Source organism: Branchiostoma floridae, unplaced genomic scaffold (assembly GCF_000003815.2).
Source record: "Branchiostoma floridae strain S238N-H82 unplaced genomic scaffold, Bfl_VNyyK Sc7u5tJ_517, whole genome shotgun sequence".
NCBI classification, from domain to species: domain Eukaryota; kingdom Metazoa; phylum Chordata; class Leptocardii; order Amphioxiformes; family Branchiostomatidae; genus Branchiostoma; species Branchiostoma floridae.
In genome coordinates, this window is record NW_023365886.1 from 93,255 (window position 1) to 115,820 (window position 22,566).

The 22,566-nt window shown below is 40.9% G+C and overlaps 2 protein-coding genes across 6 annotated transcripts; both read right to left on the reverse strand.

Moving 5' to 3' along the window:
• Positions 1 to 2,261: 2,261 nt before the first annotated feature.
• Positions 2,262 to 16,179, reverse strand: LOC118408924 (proteoglycan 4-like). 5 transcript variants are annotated; one of them, XM_035809783.1, is made up of 22 exons: positions 16,031 to 16,179; positions 15,456 to 15,587; positions 15,051 to 15,119; positions 14,529 to 14,665; positions 13,767 to 13,866; positions 12,501 to 12,630; positions 11,952 to 12,048; positions 11,310 to 11,392; positions 10,203 to 10,373; positions 9,917 to 9,978; positions 9,562 to 9,599; positions 9,184 to 9,212; positions 8,729 to 8,887; positions 8,292 to 8,355; positions 7,914 to 7,991; positions 7,146 to 7,180; positions 6,394 to 6,493; positions 5,678 to 5,741; positions 5,329 to 5,396; positions 4,697 to 4,904; positions 3,916 to 4,025; positions 2,262 to 3,511 (listed from the first exon to the last, which is right to left on the reverse strand). In XM_035809783.1, the coding sequence occupies exons 2-22, from the start codon at positions 15,509 to 15,511 to the stop codon at positions 3,396 to 3,398; spliced, it is 1,974 nt and encodes a 657-aa protein (XP_035665676.1). In that variant the 5' UTR covers positions 15,512 to 15,587; positions 16,031 to 16,179; the 3' UTR covers positions 2,262 to 3,395. The 5 variants fall into 5 exon arrangements, with proteins under 5 accessions (XP_035665676.1, XP_035665674.1, XP_035665675.1 ...); XM_035809781.1 differs by having other exon boundaries at positions 9,562 to 9,605; XM_035809782.1 differs by having other exon boundaries at positions 9,562 to 9,605; positions 15,456 to 15,608; positions 16,031 to 16,128.
• Positions 16,180 to 17,282: 1,103 nt separating this feature from the next.
• Positions 17,283 to 22,566, reverse strand: LOC118408936 (metalloproteinase inhibitor 3-like; the record flags this gene model as incomplete). The annotated part of the gene is given in 5 exon segments (XM_035809804.1): positions 17,283 to 18,371; positions 18,676 to 18,797; positions 19,975 to 20,143; positions 21,219 to 21,370; positions 22,252 to 22,566. Coding segments are annotated over 5 exon segments (1,035 nt in total). The 3' UTR covers positions 17,283 to 17,894.

A 22,566-nucleotide genomic window follows, 5' to 3' on the forward strand; every position in this document is an offset into this window, starting at 1 on the left:
ATGTATTTGACATAATGCAGAGTGAAGTTATTGCTCTTGGTGACTGGTGTGTCAGTCTCAGTATTTCTGAATGTTTGTGGCCAGCATACATTCTAGCTCTACAACCTCTCGATGGATTGTAGTACTTGGTGATTGTGATGATATTAGACATAGGGAAAACAAAGGTCAAGCTGGATTTTGGCAATTGCAATATGAAAATAGGAATTGTGCAAGTGATTCTAACACCACAATCCCCTCCATCAAGAACAACGGCACCTGTCAGGAAGTGATGCAGCAAACACACCTTTCACCTGCCAGCAGACAATTTAACAGTACCCCACTCTAACTCTTACAACATTTCATCCAACTTTACACCAAAGGACTCTCCACAGATCTACATGAGATAGCATATAGAGTTAGTGGGCTGGGTTGTTGGCAAAGCCCAAAATAGTAAGTGCCTCAGACACCGTCACCCTATCTTTCAATCATATGATGTCAACAGTGTGTTAAAAGGGGTGACTCACTCCCCTGGTGTGTTTGGGGCCAAAACAGGTGTGTAGTATGTAGGCCATCATCAGCTTCGGTGGTCTGTTTATTCTGTATTATTTACCGTGAAGTATCAGTTGCCTGATGACAAGAGGGGTCAGGTGTAAGAATGACTGCACTGTGCAAAGGAATGCACAGCTTAGTCAAGTGCCTAGTCTATCTCAAGGCAGGTGCATGTCTACTCTGTACATCCATGTTTTAAGTCAGGAGAGGATACAACTTCGACACTTCCAGGTGTCTCAGTGCACCAGATTTACAGGCACCAGCAAAATGCTCAACCTTATTTGGGAATCCTGTTCCTCCTATTTGCTATATTTGCAACTCTTTGAAAATTAAAAACTCTCCGTCATGTCACCATTATACAGAGTGATGACATCACCACCTGACCAGTGCTCCACCTGTCACACTGTGACAACCACACCCAGTCAATTTCAGCACAGAGCTCCTCTCATTAACTGAGCAAATACATCACAGTTTGAAATTTCAACCCGTTCTCTAAATTTTGTATGAAGTAGACCCACCCTAATTTCATATTGTAACAAAACAGGAAGTCCTCTCTATAAGCCCAACTATGTCCTCAATGCAAATTCAATTATGTGGTCATAAAATTGTTGCTGGTGTGGTGGCATTATCGGAAATTGATTCAGGATGTCTGCCAAGGCCTGGGAGGTTGTCCTTCATGTGTTGGTAAGTAGTGGGAGATGTAATACAGTGGATACATCAGTCAAGGCTGGGAGACCTGTCATCACTCCCCTGGGCAGAACCATCTCAACACTCTGCAACACATCACTAGTCTTATTTTTCCTGATGAAGTATGATATTTTTGGCACATGAAGGTATCAAACAAGCTTGAAAACTTGAGTTGTTACAAGTCTTGGTTCGTAGACCCAATTTTTTATTTCTACGTTCAGAATGCCAGCTTAAAGAAAACTAGACTGGTTTTTATTTTTGTATAAAACAGGCTGAAGCTGAAACGGATTTTAAGAATTGACCCTATCCATGCAAATACGCACTATAAAACCACATTATGAATGCAGGGCACGTCTTATGTGCAAGCAGTGACCCAACAATGGCCTCTTTCATTGAGTTGGGACTTTCTGGTCTCAGTTCAATGCCAAGGGTCATCCACACTATGCCTCTTGTCATCTAGGAAAAATATGAATTGTTCAACTTCACTGAGCACAGCAAGGAATACTGGTTGTTTGAAAATAGACTATGGGTTCTTTGAAAGTTAACATTTTCTAGCTGAATCGTTAACCTTTATGTTTTTGGCGAAGTGTGTTGCCAGCATAACTTGAGAGGCTGTGGATGGATCCTTGTGTGAGGTTAGGGGTTGGGAAAACAAAGGCCAAGGTCCATTATGGGCCACCTAGCGGCTTTCTATGGTACTGCAGCAGAAATTCTGATTTTGATATCTCAGTTCAATTTTTAAATAATTGCCAAATTTTAGTTATGATTTTTGAATGATAAGAAAGTATGAGGTCATGGACCTATTTTTTTATCATTCATCCTGTGCAAAAAATCATTTGTGCATGACGATTATTAAACAGAAAGAATTTAGATAGTGTACATAAGACAGTATGAAATACATTTGTACATGCAGCGATGGTTCATTTTGTGAAAATAAGCACTATTTCCAGTTTCTGTTGGACAGCCTATACATTGTGAATTATCCTGAGACTTGAAGAGAAAAGCTCAGGACACCATGACTGTGCTGAATGGATGAAAAGCAAAAATACACTGGTAACTGTGAATATTTATTTGAAAATTAAGATCATGTATTGCAGCATTTAATTCCATTATTACTACTTACAGTAGACACCAAGTCTATCAATTTAGAATCATTGCAGCACACAAATTCAATTTGTCAGTTGGACTCAAACAGGACTTTGTGCTTTGGACAATAGATATAGTCAACTTCAAGACTATAAAACACAACAGTGTTGTAACCAGCAACTGGAAGATATCAAAATTTCAAATATTTTCATTTCATCTTTACCAACTTGTTCTCATTCACACATTTCATCAAGTGGTTTTCTTACCATCCCAATATTGTCTACAATAAGGTTGAGTACATTTACATCAACATAACATATGCATGATGCATACAACTTTGAAGTCCTTAAGGTGACAACATAGAAATTGATACAATCTGTCTCCTGAGTTATAACTCACGTAACGCATTAAAAATTCATATTCTATTAATGTAATTGTGCAAAAAAAAATCAATCCTTCGTCGTCAACAATGGTTATCACCTCATTACAATTAATTCTGCTGTCAGCATATCTGCTTAACAAGGAATAATATACCTCACGAGGATTCTGGATTGGTGCAGAGAGGAGTCACAAAAATGCATTTTATAAGAACATTGGGAATTCAATTTACTTGAAAAAGGTAAGTTTTAAAAAAGTAACTTGAAATTAGAGCTTGAAACTATCAGTCACCTCTCACAGTTTCTAAATTTATGCCATTTTCAAGTTTTCATTTTTAAAGAATAACATTGATGCTGAAATAAGAATTGTTCAACTTTACTGAGCATAGAAACAATGGCAAACATGTCACCATTACAGGCTAACGCTGGATCATATCTGCACACACAGTGAGATTTATCAAGAAAAAAATGCAACATAAAAAAAAGGCTCAATTTTACTTATTCAGTAAGAACAAAAATACTTGTTTGAACTTCTTAAAACAGAAGAAATATTGGCATGTTTCTTGGAAATGTACAGTTTCAGCCAAGAATAGTGCAGTGTGGTGGGCTAATGATGTAACCAATCAACATAAACCCATCAACAAATAGCAACATGCTGAACAGTAATGTTGATAGAAACTACTGGATAATCTACTGGAAGATCACCATCATGATGGCTCAGTGCTTCAAGCCTGCTGCTGACAGCATTGCTGTGAATCTTGGCCCCCTCTCAATGAGAATGTCTTCATATGGCATCAACTGAGTCAGTTGGACCATCTGCTGTTTGTGGAAAACTGTTGGGAGTAACAGAGATTTCATTTTACCACTATCAAGTGCTTGATATCACAAGAAATGTAAAGGAGAACATGAAATTGAATGACACTGGGACCTGCCTTGTTCTCAATATTTAGCTGATCACCAGCTATTCCCAAATCTGATTCAAACAATAACCAATCAATCTCCTAACAGGTGCAACTATGTATAATTTATCCTAATGTTAGATCCCCTTAGATCAACCAGTAAAAGCCAAACAATTGTACATGGTATTGATAACTGGGAGGCCCTGGTTCAAACCTGGGTAGGGCACCTCAGTTGGGGTTGCATAAATAGTGAACAACCCCTCTGTGTAAAAAACTATAGTCTGCTGATATCTGGGAAACTTGCTGCCCTAAGTGATAATAGGTAGATATCATCATACCAAGACAGAAGTATAAGAAACGAGCAGCTGTTGCTCTGTCAGTCTCCTCAGGAGAAGCCAGGGTCTCGAATGTTGTTGAATCATCCTCATCTAATCTTTCTGCAATGGTCCTGTAGCAGAAATGTATGGTGTTGGTAAAATCTTAGCCATGCCAGTCTAAATTACAAGATTTCAGCATTTTCCCAACATTCATTTTAAGTGCCAATCCATCCATGTATCCAATTATTAGCCACCCTTTTTTATATCATATGTCAGGACTGTCTGCAGGACCCATCCCTCTATCAAAGGGCAGAACATGCTTATTGAGATGGATTGAGATTTCACCTTATCCATCTGAATTCCATGACATGATAGAAATTCAACAGATAATACACGGCATTAACACCACCGGGTGTCATAATACTGCCACATGAGAAAAAAATCACGAATCTTTAGTTTTAAAAAGATGTACCAATGCAGCATCAGTAATACACTCAAGATATTTAGGTGTTCCAGACAATCTTGAGCAGGCCTCTATAACTGTGATTTGACAGTTTTATGGCACCCAGTGGAATTATGAGAGTGAGGCAGTGAGGCAGGACATTAGCATTTCAAATCAACACCAATTACTGTAAATACATTTAAGTTCGAGGGGATTTAATTTCGCGGTAACACCATAGACTGCGGCCTAATACTATAATAGAAAAATGTTTGCGGTTACAGGTTTTAAGTTTTACAAAAACCGTGAACATTAATCCACCGCGAGAATTTCTATGTCACTCAGAAGAAACAGCTATATTACCTGGTTGCCACGTCCCTGGATAGTTTGGATTTGACCGGAGGAGACCGAGGGCTGAAGCCTGGTTCCACAGGCTGACAGAGCTCGTTGACAGGAGACTCCTTGCTGCTGACGTCAGCCGTATCGCTAGCGTGACCCTCCGCGTGACCCTCCTGCTGGGGGCTGACCTCGGGCTCCTCTGGGGAGCGTGGTTGGTCTGGCTCAGGGATGTCTGCAGAAAAGTCGGCAATCCTTATTCTCTATCTCAATAGTTAAGTCTGAACGTAATCAACAAGAGAGACTATAAGAATAGAAGAAGCTGTTGTGTTGTCTTTGGCCAGGACAGTGCCACATTGATAGACTGGCACTATACTTAGACTGGTGCTATACTATATGCTGTGGGAAGTATAAAACTGGTGGCCTCATGGCATAAGTATAATTTGGAGAATATTTGCATAAAAGCTGCATTTCCTAAACTTGATCATTCCAACTGTTATCACAACCACAACTGTTGACAGGCTCATTTCCAAATATCATCACAGTTGTATATGAAAATCATGCAGTCATGTTGCCAACTGGAGTTCCCAGTAAACTATATGTAGTATGTTCCATAGTAACAACAGTCCTTTCAGCTAAAACCCACTATATAATCTTACCTGGTGCTGGTCCAATTGGTCCAGGTTCTTCTGGTACGTCATATAGGATTGACGGCTCAGTTGTCCCACTGTACACAGGACAGGACAGATGTCAACAGAGAAATGGCATGTCAGAACATTTACAGCAAGTATTGATAATCAGAGTAATGTGCTTTTGAGACTTGTCTTTAAGATGGCCACCAAATGGTGTGTTCCATTACTTGTTACTGGAAATACCAGAATGATCTTTAATGCCTCCTCTGTAAACGAAGAAGAAACTTCCATTAACATGTCAGAGGATAGGACTATAGTGGCCTGAAGCATGTCAGAATCAATATTGATTGTCCCAGAAGGGATCCTGCAATCTTACCTTTTAGTTGGGAGGCTTTCTCTTGGTCTTCGTTCAGAACCACTATCAGACGTGCGGCTCACATCTACAGACAACGATCACAAACTATTATTGACAGCCATTAGATTAGTGAACACTACACATTGGTGCCGGTTCATTTTCCTACAGGAAAATCTGGTAGAGGGGGAACATAATAATAACCTGGAGATGAAGTAGATAGCAAATATCAAGGGTTGTTTTATCTGAATACAAATATAATGCTATTGACATGAGTGATCTAAGAGAAAAGTCACATTTCTCTAAAGTTTTAATGTTCTTTGATGTCTGGTCAGCACCAAGGACAGGGTAAACTAAATTTCTCATTTAGCAGATGATACCGGATCAAGACCAAGCATATAATCTCATATGTCTTAATTGACCAAAAGTTGACCAGTGATGCTGGTGTGGTCAACATCCTGTAATATATCAATCCAAGAAGAAAATTGCACACATTAAGCAATAACGAAGTTATGTAGCCCACTAATACTTGTAAGGTCTAGTAATGAAATGATTCTGTCAGGTCAAATAAATCTTCCTCCCTGAAAAAATGCATGTAAGGAGATCTCCAATACAACCTCCTCCTAGAATGTACTCCTGCATATCTAAAAAAAAGCAAAATAAAGTCTGCTGCACAATCTTGTACACACAAACATCCTAAGATGTAGTCTATCTCTGACAGTAAAGTTTAATCCACCTACCTGGGAAGGACTCTTCTGAAACGTTCAACCGGGGACGTTTGCCACCACTCTCTGACTCAAAGGTCTCATCTCTAGGTACTTCTGGATCCGGATCCCTTTCCTTGTGAAATGAAGGAGACATTCATTAGCCTAGTATCCAGCCGTACTATAGCTCCCGAGTCTCTTCTGTCCTCTCTGCTAGATACGTGGCTAGACAGTCATTTGGTAACGTTGGTTCACCATTATCCGCAGGGTAACCTATTTACGTTTGTTTTTAATGACAGGGTATTTAGGAATGTCAAGTTGATGGATGGTGGTTTCAAATTACAACATTTGAAAATATTGCAATTTGAAACAATCAATTATAGACTTGATATCCCTAAATACTGTTTTAAAAACAACAGATATAGGTTACCCTGCGAATAAAGGTGAACTAGCATTATATGCCAACATTTGGCAGGGCTTCACCTTTCTGGTTACAGGATACTGTTGCGGGGCTTTGGTGGAAAATTTGGTGTTGTTTCCCTGAATTTCTAAATTGCTTTTAGGAATAAAAGGCAAAAATAACAGGTGTGAAAAAAAAGGGCTGCAGGAAAATGTACAGATTGACAAAAAATTGTCCAAAGTATTGACCTCTCTGATATATTCTCATCACCACAACATTTTTTGTTAGTCTCTTGGTGCCCACAGTCCCATAGGAGACAATGTTTCCTTTCACACACCATTGGCAGAAGGCAAAATCTTTCCAACAGATCAATTAAAAGTGTACTTACCTCAGGAGACAATGGTGAGGTTGTCGTATCGCTATCTGAAAAAGAACAACAACAAAATAAATGTAGCATCTTTTGTAAATCAATATAAACCCAGTAAAATTTTACTTGTGTTAAATTCAGACCAGTTGAATGACAGATGAAACTTCAAAATGATCTTAAGTTGCGAAAATATCCGTTTCCCAAGTTGCTTCATGAATGAAACGTGATGAATGAAATTTTGCTTGCTTACTACCTTCCATTTGGAAACTTTATTCAGTCTGCCAGGCACTAGCATAGATTTGTTGTGTAGAGCCTCTTTAGTAGTTGGACTGTGACTTTTGTTCTCAGTGTCAACATCCATTGATCTAGACTAGGTCAGTGCAGCACTTGAGCAGGACCACTGAGGAAGCCACATGAGTGAAACCAGTCTGTATGACAAGCTGAACACAGTTCTAAATGTAACTCTGAGGCTCTGTTTGTTAAATGTAACGCTAGTTCGCCTTTATCCATTGTGGTAACCTATATCCGTTGTTTTCACAAGCTGGGTATTTAGGGCTATCATGCCGACGAAATGTGAGTTCAAACTGCTATATTTTGAAAACATTGCAATTTGAAACCACCGTACGTCGACTTGATATCCCTAAATGCGTTGATTTGAAAAACAATGGATATAGGTTACCCCACGGATAAAGGTGAACTAGCGTTACTGAAGGAAGACAACCGTGCCAAGCATACAGGCTGGTCTGAGAATTCCTCAGCCCCATGTATCTAATGATGAAGTGATAGTACCTGTCTTCTGTAGATTACGGAACCGTGCAGCAGGTATCTTACGCTGCCACACGCGAAGCAAGGCTGGGTGATGTAACCCTGAAAATGTGACACATGTAAGTACAAAATATCATGTTCTGATACTGGACAGAGTTACATGTATGTGATGTGTAAATTGAATGGTATGGCATATTATTTGGATGGTGACATGAACTGGACTCTTTTACTGCAAGATATAAGAAATTGTTGAGAACAACACTTATCAGTGGAACATCATAGCTAAGGAACAAGTCACATGCTCCGAGAGCATGGCTAGAAATGCAAAGGCTGCATATTCCACACAGAGGAGAAAGAACACAAAATCTAATCTGAATAGAAGAACAAGCTTAAAGTACTAACTTATACATGGCTGGTTGAGGAGTTGCTCTGCTGTTGGAGGTGGAGGTCTGGGGTTTGCAAGGACCTACAAGGAGCAGATAGCAGGTCAGCACCAAGGGAAGGACAGTACAGGGAGTACAGGACAGAGGTAAGTGATTATTTCATTCACCTGGTGTATCATTGCCACCAGTAGGTATCCATTCTGAGTAATCATGCTGCTAACATTTTACGTCCCTTCCAAAAGACAAATGCAATACCTTACAACATGTCCTAGCTGAGCCAACCCCGAGATCAAACTCAGGCCCTAAGGATCCACGGAATTGGATCCAGATGGCCAAGCAGCGGGGTTACATTACCTCTTGGCCACCTAGACATGTATATGGTTGCTAAATAATTCCAGGACTCACATTTGCTTCTTTTACTTATGTCACTTGATGCAGACAGACATGGAGACTCACCAGCTTTGCCAGGGTGTGCTCGGGATGGGCCAGGTTGTCCCTGACATCCTCCCGGGACATCTGTGTGTCTGTATCTATCTGAAGACCCCGCCCAGGCCGGGTGGGGCGGCGGGGGGGAGTTTTCAGAATATCGTCTAGATTGAGAGGAGGCAGCTCCAGCTAGCCAAAATAAAAGAACGTTAGTAATAGTACTGTGAGTTCATTTAGTTTTGTGATGGTTTTGTTTCTCGGTAGGCACAAGAAGGTTTTTGCATAATAGTGCCACATGAGAAAAGTACAAGAATTCGACATTATTGAAAGGGATGTACCAATGTGGCATCAGTAATCCTTATAGGCCTATACACTTAAGACAATCTTGAGAAAGCCTCCATAATTTCTTTTTATGGTGGTACATGTATCATGGCACCTGGTGGAAGTATGAGGGTTAGTTATACAGAAATACAAAAAATACAAACCTCTCTGGTGCGGGTTCTTCTCTCATCTTCTGCAAAATGAATAGCATCAGGCATTGAGATCTCTTTGTCATTAAAAGAATCATCACTAGTTTCAACCATTTCTAATCATTTACCTCTCCCTTTGAAAATTTTTAGAAGACAATAAAATAGTCCATGTGTATGAAGGGGATGCAACAAGCTTTTCTAACTGTCATGAAGAACGTGATATAAGATATAATGTCCTTGCTGTCACCAGATAGTAAATATTAGTTCCCAATTTTATTATTGAATATGTATCTAATTTGAATCATTAAAGAAAAAAAGCCCAGTTTTCATACACAGGGCAGATTACAAAGTGCCATTTTTGTATGCATGAGTTAATGATTGCACATTTAGTACCTGAGGATGAATGTTCAGGGACTGATGGAGCTTCCCCTCTATCACTAAGATAAATGAAGAAAACATGTCAGTCAGAGAAAATGTTCTCAAATGTTAACATTCTTACATCATTTCAATCATTGTATTTGTTTCACAAATTATTACAAGGAGAAACTTTGAAATAAGTCCCTATCAAGCTGAATTTATACACATGTGACGTACAAAGAACATTTCTACTTGTCGCTGTGTGCGGTGTGCGGTCTAACTGGGCTCAACCCAGAGACCCCGGCAGCAGTATAATCAAACAATGGATAGTGAGTGAGTGAGAGAGCTGATAAAAAAATTTAAGCTCCAATGTTTGTTTGCTTATACGTACATAGGGGAATGATCAGCTGGCGACTCCTTCTCTTTTTCTGGTTCTCTAGGCTCAGAACGTTCCTGTTGGTAAGGTAAGCACTTCTCAGTCATCAAAGAAAATATCCCCATATCAGCTAACTTGCCATCACAGTTGTACAAACAGGTTTCTCTGAGATGACGTGTTTCAAAGAAGCCAAAACACTGAAGATAACTTCCTGAGTACCAATTCTAAAGAAAAAGCCTTTGCTCACATCTGCTATCACAAATGTAGAATGTCATCTCAAAAAACTCCAACTACAACATACTTTTCTTTTCTTATCCTCAGATTTCTTCTTCTTGGTCGCAGGCTCCTCCCCCTCGGTCCTGTCTGGTGGAGGGTGGGTTGGCAAGTCCACGGGCAGAATACCCTCCTCCCCTGGTGAGAACAGTATGTCATCCTTTTCTGGAGGTAGAAGGTCATCATCCAAATCTGTCACCTGATCAGGGACAAGAAATTGTACTCATGGTAAACAGGGAAAGGAGGTTTTCACACTGTTATAAGTTTGCAGTTGAAACTGTAGTACAGTAGTAATACATAGTGTGATGTCTCAAATATGTGGCGACTTTTTGAAATTGTGCAAAATAGAACCACTGCAAACATTTCAAGATTTACAGTACATGTATATGGCAACCCACATCAAAGAGCCAGGTTATCATCTTCAGTTAGAACAGCAGGCACAAGCTCATCACAAGAACAATAGACATTCCTGAGTTAAGCCTCACCCAGGTCACGTGGCTGGTTGGCTTTGGTCATTTGCACCTTTGCCAGCTCTGTACAATGCTACCAGTTCATTCTACCATTACTACCACTAGTGCCACCATTGCGTGGTTGTTAACTATTACGTGTGTATATCGTCTAGTCTTGCAAGTGAACAATCTCTCTAATGCAAGGGGATGGTGTCAAACCCTGGTTACAGTAAACAAGAATGGATTAATAAGCCGTTCTCCTAGCAAGAATTGTAGCTTCAGCAGGCACATAAACTTTCTCACAAAATAGTTATCACCCCAACTGTATGCATACAGTATGTAGTATCAAATAGCCATACTACAGACGTAACTAATTTCAGCCATCAAAGTAGTTGGAAATGTCAATGGTACTGAAACAAGTTGTTGAGAAAGTTCAAGGTAGCAAGTTTCGCACAAGTTGATGCACAGAAGCAAAGGTTTATGCAAGGTATGCTAGCACAGAACTGTACTGTATATTTGTGTCATCTTCTTAAAGGAAGAGAATCATACCATTCAATAAATGGTCCATGTCATTTTTCTTACAGACTTAACATTGCACCTATAAACATATGACCCACCATTTCAGGTATTTTTCAGAGCTAGGACTGCTCTATTTTACCCACCCATCTCCAAGTGTTGTTACTCACCGGAAACGGCAGTTCTGGTGGAACAATGTCCTCAGGTGGTAGGGAGATGTCTTTTCTGTCCTTCACTTGGGTCTTGTCCTGTTCTGATCATCGACAAATAAGAAAACAGCATAAAGCAAAGCCAGCCTGCCAAATTTAACAAAATACATAGCAAAAATTTAGCGTGGCATGTTGACAGCACCCCCATTGCTACATGTTGTATCCTCTGTAGATTTTATTGGGAAGAGTATGTTAATTTGACGGTGCAAGCACTAATTCTCCTGCAACAGGTGTCCTTAAGAATGTGTGACAAAAAAGTGACAGAAGGAATTGGAGGGTCCAGCTAAGAGTTCAGATTTCTCATGATCTGCTGAAAATGGCATTTTATACGAGCATGGCTGGAAAGCATATGAAGTACTGTGGGTTCTTTAGAGCCATTTTTACTCGGAAAAAATTACTCCCATAAAATTTACAAAAAGTACAGAGGTTGAAGAAACTGAAAGTCAGTTGCTCTTAAAGCTAGAGAGATTATCCCATAGTTCATATATATGGCTTTTCTGCTTCAGAAGTTTTTCTTGGAACAGACAGTTGCTAGACCTGAGGGTGCGCAGCCTCAAATTGAGACCCCAAATAATCTGGGGTGTCCCCTTTTAGTGTCTTCACCTGAAGGACTAGCTGGAAAGAGTGGGGATGGTGACTTCCTGCTCCTCCCTGGCCACCATTCCGGGGTCGGGGGGTCCTCCGGAAAATGGATGATTTTCTGGGGAAACAAATTGATATTAGGTTTTATCGCCTTGTACGATTTACTTCTCTTTTAACTAATGATACTTCTTATCTGCAAGCTATCCAAAAAAAAAGGGATCTGATTCCCCTGTGTATATTGGGTAATGTCTTGACAACTTTTAGCTATGAATTTACACGATATATCGGCATAGAAACCATATCTTGACAGTAAGTTTTTCAAATAGAATGCTAAATGCATATAACGTTACCAGCATAATTTTGTAGTGAGGTCAGTATTCTTTGTTGTTCACAGTGATCAATGTATTACCATGGGAACGACATTGAATATTGGTAAGCTGATGCACAATAATCACAAATGAAGAATTTTTTTTACTTTTAGCATGCACTTTTGGTTTCCACTTTTATCGTTTGGAAGTGCTATAATGCTATGGCAGCACTTAGCAGTAATAATGACAACAAAATACTCACTATGTCTGGCAGGAAGGCCGGGTCTATCATGTCCTCTGAAACATTCAGGCGGCCAAACTCTGGGTCCAGTTCCACCAGCCCTGGACTGTACAAGTCCAGAGGGTCCTCCAATCTCAGAGCTTCTGTTGGTCTGTACAAGCATCAGAACAATTAGGCCTTTTAATCACTAACATAGCCAGGAAAACAGTGGACTGGGTTTCATCCCCGCTAAAGAATCAACTGGACATTGCATTGAGAAAAGCTCCTTGATTATACACGTACAGCAGAACAGGTAGTTATAGAACTGTCTGGGAAGCTGACCTACACATGGTCCATTCTGTAAAGTCCTGGACACACACACTCCCAGAAATACCAATGAGTCCATGTAACCTTTGCTCCTTATAGATATGCAAAGAAGTCTCATATTAGCATAATAAGCAGATGAGTTGCAAATATCCTTCTTCAGGAAGTTATTGTAGGATTTCCTCATTAACTATGCACAATGATATCAAAACTTACAGAGTCTGTGTTTGATGACATTCATATTCATCTAACATACATGTGACACTAATATGATGATGAACCTGTCATCATAAAAGGTACATGTATTATTAAATTTTCTCAAAATTATGCATATTAGGCCATGATTTGCATTATCAATATCTATCAATGTTTCTCTCAAACCAACATGTAAAAAACATTATGTTCCTGTCATTTAGCACAATTGAAATATGAATTGTAAGTAATCAAGCTAGTCAAGTCCTAATTTTTCAAAGTTACCAACAGGTCACTCATCGCTGCTTGAAATTCTGCAACTAAAATGCCACAGCAGCTACAACGAAAGTAGCTAGAGAGCCGAAACTTATATCACTTCTTTCTGGGCACAAGGCATATATAACCACCCAATATCATGTACCATGGGAGCTACTGAAAGCCCATAATCTAGTCATTTCTTCATTCTGCCAACTCCTACCAACATATTATATATCATAAAGATCCATCCATGACTTATTGCTTTTGCTGTTCACAGACAATCACATGCACACACAACATGAAAGCATATTTCTATATTACTAGTAACTTCTTGGTGAAGGTAATAAAGATCACTCTGCTGTCCTGGCAGCAGCAAAACATTCAACATTGCCATCTGGCAGACCTAAAGAGAACTGCAAGCCTAACATCTTCCAAAAGATCTTTCTCTACATGTACAACTGGCATGGAAATGCAATCACAGGGACACTTGTTTCCCACTTTGATTCTGCACTGCCAACATGGCTCCAGTCTTACCTGGCCGGTGTCCTCATATCGATGTCCTTGGTACCTCCAGGTACCATACGACGCCCTGGTCTCTTAGGAATAAACTTACTTTGAAGCGTCATTGCATCACCTAAAGAAGCAGGTAAACATGGTATACAGTTAGAGATATGTTACAAAGCTGTATTACTTGTGTAACAACATGCATATAAAAAGGATGCAGCACAAATAGATGATGACAATGATGATGATGATGGTAACAAGGATTCAAAGAATTGTTAAAAGATTTAGTTTAACCTATTCATGCCAAAATATTTCATATTTGCTCTTTATATCTAAGTTTCATGAAAACTGTTGTATTAACCTTAAAATTTGAAGCTGTAGAGTGTAGTTTCGTCACAATTTTTGCATCAATATTGTGTTGACAGGTTTTGCTGACATTCTATTTTATTCTGTTGTTCATCTGATTTTTTACTGTATAACGCTAGCTCACCTTTATCTGCAGGGTAACCTATATTTGCTGTGTTTACCCACACGATGTCAACGAATATCAAGTCGACGGACGGTGGTTTCAAGTTGTAATGAGTTCAAACTACTGTAGAAACTACCGTCCGTCGACTTGATGTCCCTAAATACCCGTTATTTAAAAGCAACGGATATAGGTTACCCTGCAGATAAAGGTGAAATAGCGTTACCTACTGATATCTTAAGGTTCCCAAGTGAACCTATTCCCCAAAAACTGAATTTCGTGTCCGGACTGTTGTAAGGTCTATCTTTGCAAGCTTGTACACTTACTGTACAGATACTCAGCATGTTTCCCGTGCACCAGGGTGATTCCGAACATCAGCTGAGCAGTCAGATATAGGGAGAAACGAGGGAAGCCACCACGGACGCTATGAGAATTCTCGGGGAAGTGGATGAGGATTTGTTCACTGAGAAGGAAAAGTGAACAGACACATCATACAAATGGAATCTAGTAACTCACTAGAAACATTAAATCATCACTGACTTATGTGGATAAAGATTAGACATCCAGGTAACAAGATATGCCAAATAGGAATTACTCAACACTGACGAAAGATAACGGACTTGCAATTGACTTCTGACAGCTTTTGGCCCATTGCTGGCGTCACACATTCAAAACGTTATGTGTCCACAGCAATTGGCTCAGATAACTTTCCGAGTTGGTCGTGAATTCCGATGAGTCCAATTTTGCGTTGGAGAACAGGTAGTTTTACCAACTTGGATGAACTTTCATACAAGCAAAACTAACATTACAATGTTTGAAATATTGAAAGCAAAGACCCTAAATCGTACCATGTCTTGGTCACATTCACAGTGCTGTAGTCTCTCCGGGTTAGGTCTCTGGCTCTAGTAGCAGCAATCCTATGAATTGTGAGGTCACATGTCACAAAGGTTTAAATCTTTTCAAAAGGAAGATTATCTTTAATTAATTTCACAGCACTGTTTTTTAAAGTTCATCAACAATGGAAAAAAAGATTCGCTGTTGATTTCACAACATGTCATCTGGATAACATTAGATGCAAGTAACGCTAGGTGGAATATTTGATTACATGCCTTGAAAACTGTTAACGTTATGACATAGAAAATAAAGTTTCAAGTCTTAACAATGTGGTTTTTGTTATGCTTTTAGACAAATGATAAATTTTCAATTCTATACTACGTTATAGACCTAGGGATGGAAGGGATTGCTTCACATACCAGATGATCCCGAATTTCCCGCCTCTTTTCTGGAGGATATCTTGTGAGTAAAACATGACTGGTCTCCCTCACAGCACGGCTTAGGCTGTCTACACCAGTCGAGTAGCGTCGATCAGAGAAACCCTGCAAGATCTGGGCGAAAATCCTGTCGTTTTAGGACCAAATTTGCTAACAGCGTTAATTGTTATTTCAGTTTCTAAAGTTCTTTATTCTTTTCTCGCAAAAAGCAATCATGCACAACACCTAAGCGTTAACCTTATCCCATGCCAACATCGAACAGGTATGCTTCACATAACGTTGCCAGTTTATTGATTTCAGTGGTTATCGCGTCAAACATTTACGCTTATTTTCATCACAGGATTTTAAAAACTGTTCCGGGCATATCAGCTATCACAACACAGGAGCGTTCTGTCATGATCGGACGATTGATGTATGGGAACAACAGAAAATCCGATTTGCTACCATATAACAGATGATATAACACAGAAAAGCTTACAAGACTTTAACTGCAATAGATGATATGTCTTTTTGTTATACAAACACTGTAGATTGATATATAGAATATAGCAACGTACCTTTCCGGTGAATTTTTTTCAGGAGACTAGGTCCTCTTCTCTACATCTGCAGAGGTCCCACTTGCTAGGGTGCACTCCTGACCAATGGCGATTGGTGTTACATGTCAAACAAAAGACCTCAGCCAATCAGATGAGATTTTATAAGAACCTCTGACAGGGAAATTCGCGGGCTTTTTGAGCCTCAGTCAACCTTTGCTGACAAGCGTCCAATGAGCTCTCATGTTACAAATTGGCGTCATTTGAATCATGGATACAAACCAATCAAGTTTCTTCTTAGTGTGTGGCAAAATTTATTTATTTCTCCGTTGCCATGGGAATATCATCTCGTGTGTGCCTGGTTCAACGCGGTTACCATGGCGATGCAACAACAGCGTTGCTAAGGAGAGACAGGTGTGTCTGACAAGACGACTGCAATACATCAGGATTGGAGCATCCTGCCGATTCCTGGCTTATACTAGTATATGTAACGTTATATCCTCCTGCTGCTCTGATGGCTAACACTGAAAACCTCGTTATTGCATAACCAATTTGTCCAATTTTTTTACCAGGTTCCTTACTCATTTTTCGTGTACGCGACTTAATTGAACTATTTGACCACATAATAAGAGGAGGTTTAACAGAATTACACTGGCCCGGTTAGCTCAGTCGGTAGAGCATCAGACTTTTAAACGCACTGTGGACAATTCATGTGAAGGTCTTTGTACTATGCAGGAATTCCCCGCAAGACGGCTCCCCTATCGAACAGAATCGCACGACCAGCCAATGCAATGGCAACTGTTTTTCCCTCGGATCACAGAATTACTAGTATTATAGATAAATGCCATCCTCGGATCCTGCGTAAATGATCGGTGTTTCATCGTCGCGGCGTTTAGAAGTTATGTCAAGTTAGATATTGCCTTATATGAATCAATGCAAATAAGGCCCTCATTTACCATTTTTTTCCAAGAGACTTTCATACTTTTCCGAGTCTGTGTCTCTTCGCCCCTATCCTTTTTAAATAGATTAGTTTGACATCTGGCTCGTCAGAAGTCACAGGCCTGTAGGGTAAACACCTAAGCCACACCATAATAATCACTTTACCAGAGGATTGTGTCCTACGGATTGTTGTTTTAAGGTCTTTCTACTGTTGCATTATTTGCTTGTTATAACTACATAACGTTACACGTATATAGTCTACAGCTACAACATACCAAAATATAGATCATGTACCTTTCGCTTTCCTGCAAAAAAAATGCAGACATCAACAAACTTGTAGATTTCAGCCTTTATTTGGTGGTCTTGCGGTCAGCACAGACGACGCCTATTTGTGAAGCGTGTTGGTAACTTCGTAGTTCGTACAAAATCCAGATAGTGAATATGACTTTATAAAAGACTCATAAGGGTTTTAAAGGAGGGGCATTTCATGATTTTTGTTCGTTTTCGATAGCAGATTTAAGCACACTTCCTGAATTTCACTGTGCATGTGCGTTCGGTACACTTAAATGATAGCGCAACTGTCTTAGCTTGACTCATACAAAAGTTCCTCCTACACAGGTATTTACAATATCTCCACCGCTGCTATGAGCAAGGCAGCAACTAGCAAAAGCAATCATGATCACATCATGTTATAGCACTCAAGCCCTTATTCCATTTTATCGTCATCATACAATTCCAAACAATAATATTTTCCTTATGATTATGAAAAAAATATTCCTATAATACAAAGATATCTGCTTTTTTTAAACAAAAGCCAAATGAAGATCGACATTCTCAAAATCACAATGTTAGTAACGTTACAGGTAATACGAAGGTTAACCGAAATAGTGGTTTAGTTTCATGGGAGATAATTTCAGGGGTTGGGGAAAATCATCATGGCGGTGGGTTCTCAGGGGGCGTCCCCGTCGATGTCCCAGCGACCTAACCACACATCTATGGGCTCGTCCAGGTAGTCATACGCCGCCTTCTCCGCATCTATCGGCTCGTCCGCCTTCTCCACCGGGTGACCGACGGGGTCCACCTCGTTGCTGCCGTCTTCGAACCGCTCGTTCTCGCGGTTGACGTCACTTTCGCCCCCGTGGAGCGGCACAAGAGGCTTGTGTGTTTCCACCTGCGGGTAGAAGGGCTCGTCCACTTCAGGTAGCCGGGGGATCTCCGGGACGTTAGGGATGTTGCCAGCAGCCTCGGGAGAGATGGGGTTGGTGCAGTCCCGCATGGCCTTGTGCACGAACCAGCTGCAGGTGTTGTCGGAGCTCTTGACGCACGCGCTCAGGCGACTGGAGCAGTCGGTGGTGTACATGTCGTCCCACAGGCACGTCTGCTCGTCCCAAGGTTTGCACGTCTTCCCGGGGAAGCAAGGCTGGATCTAGAAAGAGGACGTTTATAGGTCTTTATAGAATGGCAATTTTCTAGGGCGTCGCACGAGATTACTACAACACACTACGTTTAATAATGAACAAGATACTTAAAATAAAATAAAAATCAAGAACGCCGTCCCATGTAAGTCCGGGCACTTCTCCGATTTTCAGAGCAAAGTTACCATTATACCTACTTAGTCTGAAATCCAGAATGAGGTGAAGAAATGCATCAAGGCCTGGTCCATACAGCTTTCACAATATAAGTTTCCGAAGTGCGTACTTTTAAGTAAAAGTGCCAAATGGTTTACTTACCGCACATTCGCAGTTGTCTCTGTACATGTACTTGAGTCCACGCCTCTGCTTCTCTGTCACTTCTTCCCACGGACTGACCCAGTTACACAGCCCCACGTGCATCTTGTTCTTATAGATGTAACCTGCGCAACAAGGACGGGGAAAGTGTTATTTGTATGAACCATATGTGAATTTGACAATGAGAAATGTTTATGCATTTGACAAACTCATTGGTTTCATGACATTGGGAAGAACGAAACAAAGCACTTATAAGTAATATGGCGCGACAATGTATTTTCTTCTTCGTAATGTTATTATTATCTGTTAATGGAGCGGTAGGATTATAATTTAATGTCACCAGTGATACATGTATACGTGATGCTGGTCTTTGTATATATTATTTTTATGTTATGTATTGTTGATATGACATGTACTTTGTGTAATCCAGGGCCCCACTGTAAAGCGGTGACTTACTTACACTGAGTTGGGTCGCCCTGGCTAAAGAAAACAGAATTTTAAAAAAAATGCTGTGGCTGTAGTATTTATATACCTCGTTGATGACCTAAGAGCCGTATCTCCCTTTGAAAGAATGGTCATTGGACCATAAACTTAACGTTGTGACTCTTTAGTCACTGGGCCGTGTGCTTCACCTCCGATAGATTACTGGGAACATGACCCTTTGGCCTCTGGTTTGATGGTAAAGCAATAAAGGGGAAATGAATGAGCATAGGGAGACAGGGCTAGAACACGGGTATTACTCAGACCAAACACAATAGGCCAAGCTCACAAACATAGTGGCCAGAACCATTGTGTGCCATTTCCTCTTGCCAAAGGGCAAAACTTCCCGACTTAAGAGTAGCTTTTGTGATTGTCTCATGTATTTGTTTTGATGTTTATGTACGACTACTTAGAAGTAAGATCACCCCACAGTTTTCTAAAACACAATACGTTGGCTTTTGTAAGCCTTTTCCTGATGCGGTCCAAGCCATAGCAATGGGATGATGTTTTAAGGCCCCGTTGCTTCCACTCTTTGTTGTGAAATGCGTACATTCAAAGCGAGCCAACGATTAGTCACCTCAAGTTTTCACCACATAGTACAGTCTACTAACCGTGGGAATTTGAAAAGCCGACGTACACGTGCGGGACAATCCTAGCCGAAATTAGAAAGAATGCGGGGAAATTTGGAAAAGTTTGATACTCTTCAAATGACCCCCCGAGTGGCGCTATGCGTAGAAGTAGTGAAGCGAGTAGCACTAGAGGTCAATTACCACTTTAGCATTTTTAGTGGGTTTGTAGGGAATAGAGTTGTCATTTTCATACCTGCCAAAATGTAGAGCTGTCCAGACTTGAGTTCCATATCAATGCCACACAGAGACGTCTCTGCCATGGTGTACACGCTGGAAGGGTCCACATCTTTTCCTAGCTGCCCCTTGAAGTTCTTATTGATGGAGATACTGTACCTGTGGACGTCGGTAGATGGCGCATCGTCCTGTAGGTGAAGGGATAATGTTTTCTCATTGACGATATAGCGATTGCAGGAGAAATTGATAACAACAACAATAAAAAACTCAGCTGTTCTGTAAAATAGATATGTCAATGATAACAGCATGAGCAAGTCAGTTGGAGTATGAATCACCATGTTTACACGCTGAGTGGCGTATAGGGTTACCATGAAGTGTTTTGCTTCTTTCATCAATCGGCTGTATCTTTGGCATTGTGACAAGAACTGCATCTACAAGCATTCATTTGCTAAATCATGTCCAATGCTGTGTTAAGTAAACAAGACACGGATCTCCAAATATTAGATCGCAGTGTCAGTAGATAACGCAAACGAGTCAAGCAAAACAAGCGACTTGAAGATGAAAGAAGACTAGATCCATTCCAGAAAAAAATGACCGAAAACTAACACAGGATTCAAACACCCTCAAAACCAGATTTCTACACCTATTATTATATTCTTCTATCTTGAATTTATATTGGGTGGGTGGGTGGGGGGCTGATCTTGACTTATTAAGTATAGTCGTCAACATTTTTCAGGTCCATGGCCACTGTCAGTCATTCGGCATTATGGTGTGCCAAAACCAGAAAGGGTTTCTTACCGACATGCCGTAGAATGGTAAACGCAGACTCGTCGTTTCGAAGTCTACAAACCTCCATCCATTGTTAAAGACAGGACAAGCTTACCATGAGCACAATTTGGCGAGATACGTAGGTCTCTGTATACGGTCTGTGACTTTATCAGTCGAAATCATTCGTAGTTCGCCATGCTCTAGATCTCATTCGCCGTTACTTGCATTTTTTAAAGTGGGGGTGTAGGATTTTCAGAGATTTCCTGAAGGATCTAAGAAATTTTCTTTTGGTCTCAGGTCTGATTTTGTACGACACATACACGACTGTCCCAGTAATAACTTCAAATATGCTGTCGTGAACCTGTATCGTACGACGGATGTGACCGGACCCTCACGCTGGCTCTAATATCAAATATCTCCGAGTAGTTAGTGAGTATTCTTTTGTGCATGAACTATTCAGAAGCGATGAGAAATTAAAGATAGTTACAAACGTACATCAGCCGGCAGAGGTGGCAGGGTTGTCCTTTCCAAGCTGGCATCAGTCGGCAGCTCGTAGACCAGACCATCTGTCTCCGGTTCCGGCTCAGGGGAGGGCACTCCGTCCGGGTTGTAGAGATGGGGGCCGTCCATAATCTTGGCACGGACAACTTAAGTGGGACAAGGGAACAAAAAAACAAGATGTGAGATGGAGATGGATTTCGTGCCAAGACCACACTCATGCAAAGATTAGCCTCTCGCTTGTTTTGCACTACCCCGACATAACCAACAGATGACACACAATGATAAATATCTGAAGGGTGAAGGACCTGCCTAAACAGTGCTCTGCCTACGTCAACAGATCTAGGATTCGGAGTTTGGGATGTACATGTGCGGCGATATTTTGGTACATGACAATAGACATGTTATAAAACCAGTATAATGCCATAGATAAAGAAACAGTCATTTATAATTGTTAGACAGACTGTCTTAGATGTGACTTATGTTGGTGTCCAGCCTCCGCTGCCTACGTACCGCTGCCGACGGTCGCTTCCTTGCAGTGGGTTGGCGGGCTAGCGACCGTTAAAAGGGCTTTTACTCCATTGTAGTACTTATGTGGCAGAGACTGTCATTATCGAATAGAACTGTTAAGCCGTAGCCGCGCCGATGCTGTAGGGCTGATTTTACCATGGACATGGTCAATATTGACCGACGGAAGCCATATAGAAAATCCTCCCTGCCGTTTTCGATCAGAGACCTTCCTTCTACTGGTTTTACCCGAGTCACTACACTTCTTGCACTCCTCGCAATATTCTACGAGACTATGTAAATGTGCGAAAAGATTTTTTTTCTAACTTAAACTTAAGTCAAGGAAGAAATATCACACGAGAACATATCTATATTAATGTTTTGTCCCAAACCTCAGCCTTTTCACGTACCGCCACTTAGGCAAGAACCGCAGAACAATCAGCGATGGTCACTGCAGTTGACATACTTGTGGTCACAACGTGGTAACATAAAAGTAGTCCACGGGAAGAATCAAAGGTCTTACCGAAGTCTGCAAAGCAGTAGTGAGTCTGTGGGTGGGTCGGCATACAGGAGCAGCCGAGGGCCCCGCCGGCCATACAGGCCGCCACCAACAAGCACAGGAACACACCGCGGGCCATCGTAGCAGGAGAGAGAGTTCGTCTGGTGCGGCCGCAGATGAAGCGATGAAGTGCACAGAACTGAGCTACTCCGTCAGCCGGTCCTCAATTTATCTCCGATCTCGATGCGGGCGCTGCCCGCCCACTTCCCGTCTCGTTCTGCGTTTCCGGGAAGGCCGGGGAGTTTTGACGGAAACCGCGGACTAGGCCCTCACAGTCTC

Bases quoted from the DNA above. Each gene is read 5' to 3' on its own strand.
- LOC118408924 (XM_035809781.1), bottom strand. From the start codon at position 15,511: ATGTTTTACTCACAAGATATCCTCCAGAAAAGAGGCGGGAAATTCGGG. The intron at 12,631-13,766 runs GTAAGACTGGAG...ATGCTTGTACAG, and splicing joins GATATGAGGACACCGGCCAG to ACCAACAGAAGCTCTGAGAT. The intron at 7,992-8,291 runs GTTAGTACTTTA...TCACATTTTCAG, and splicing joins CCTCAACCAGCCATGTATAA to GGTTACATCACCCAGCCTTG.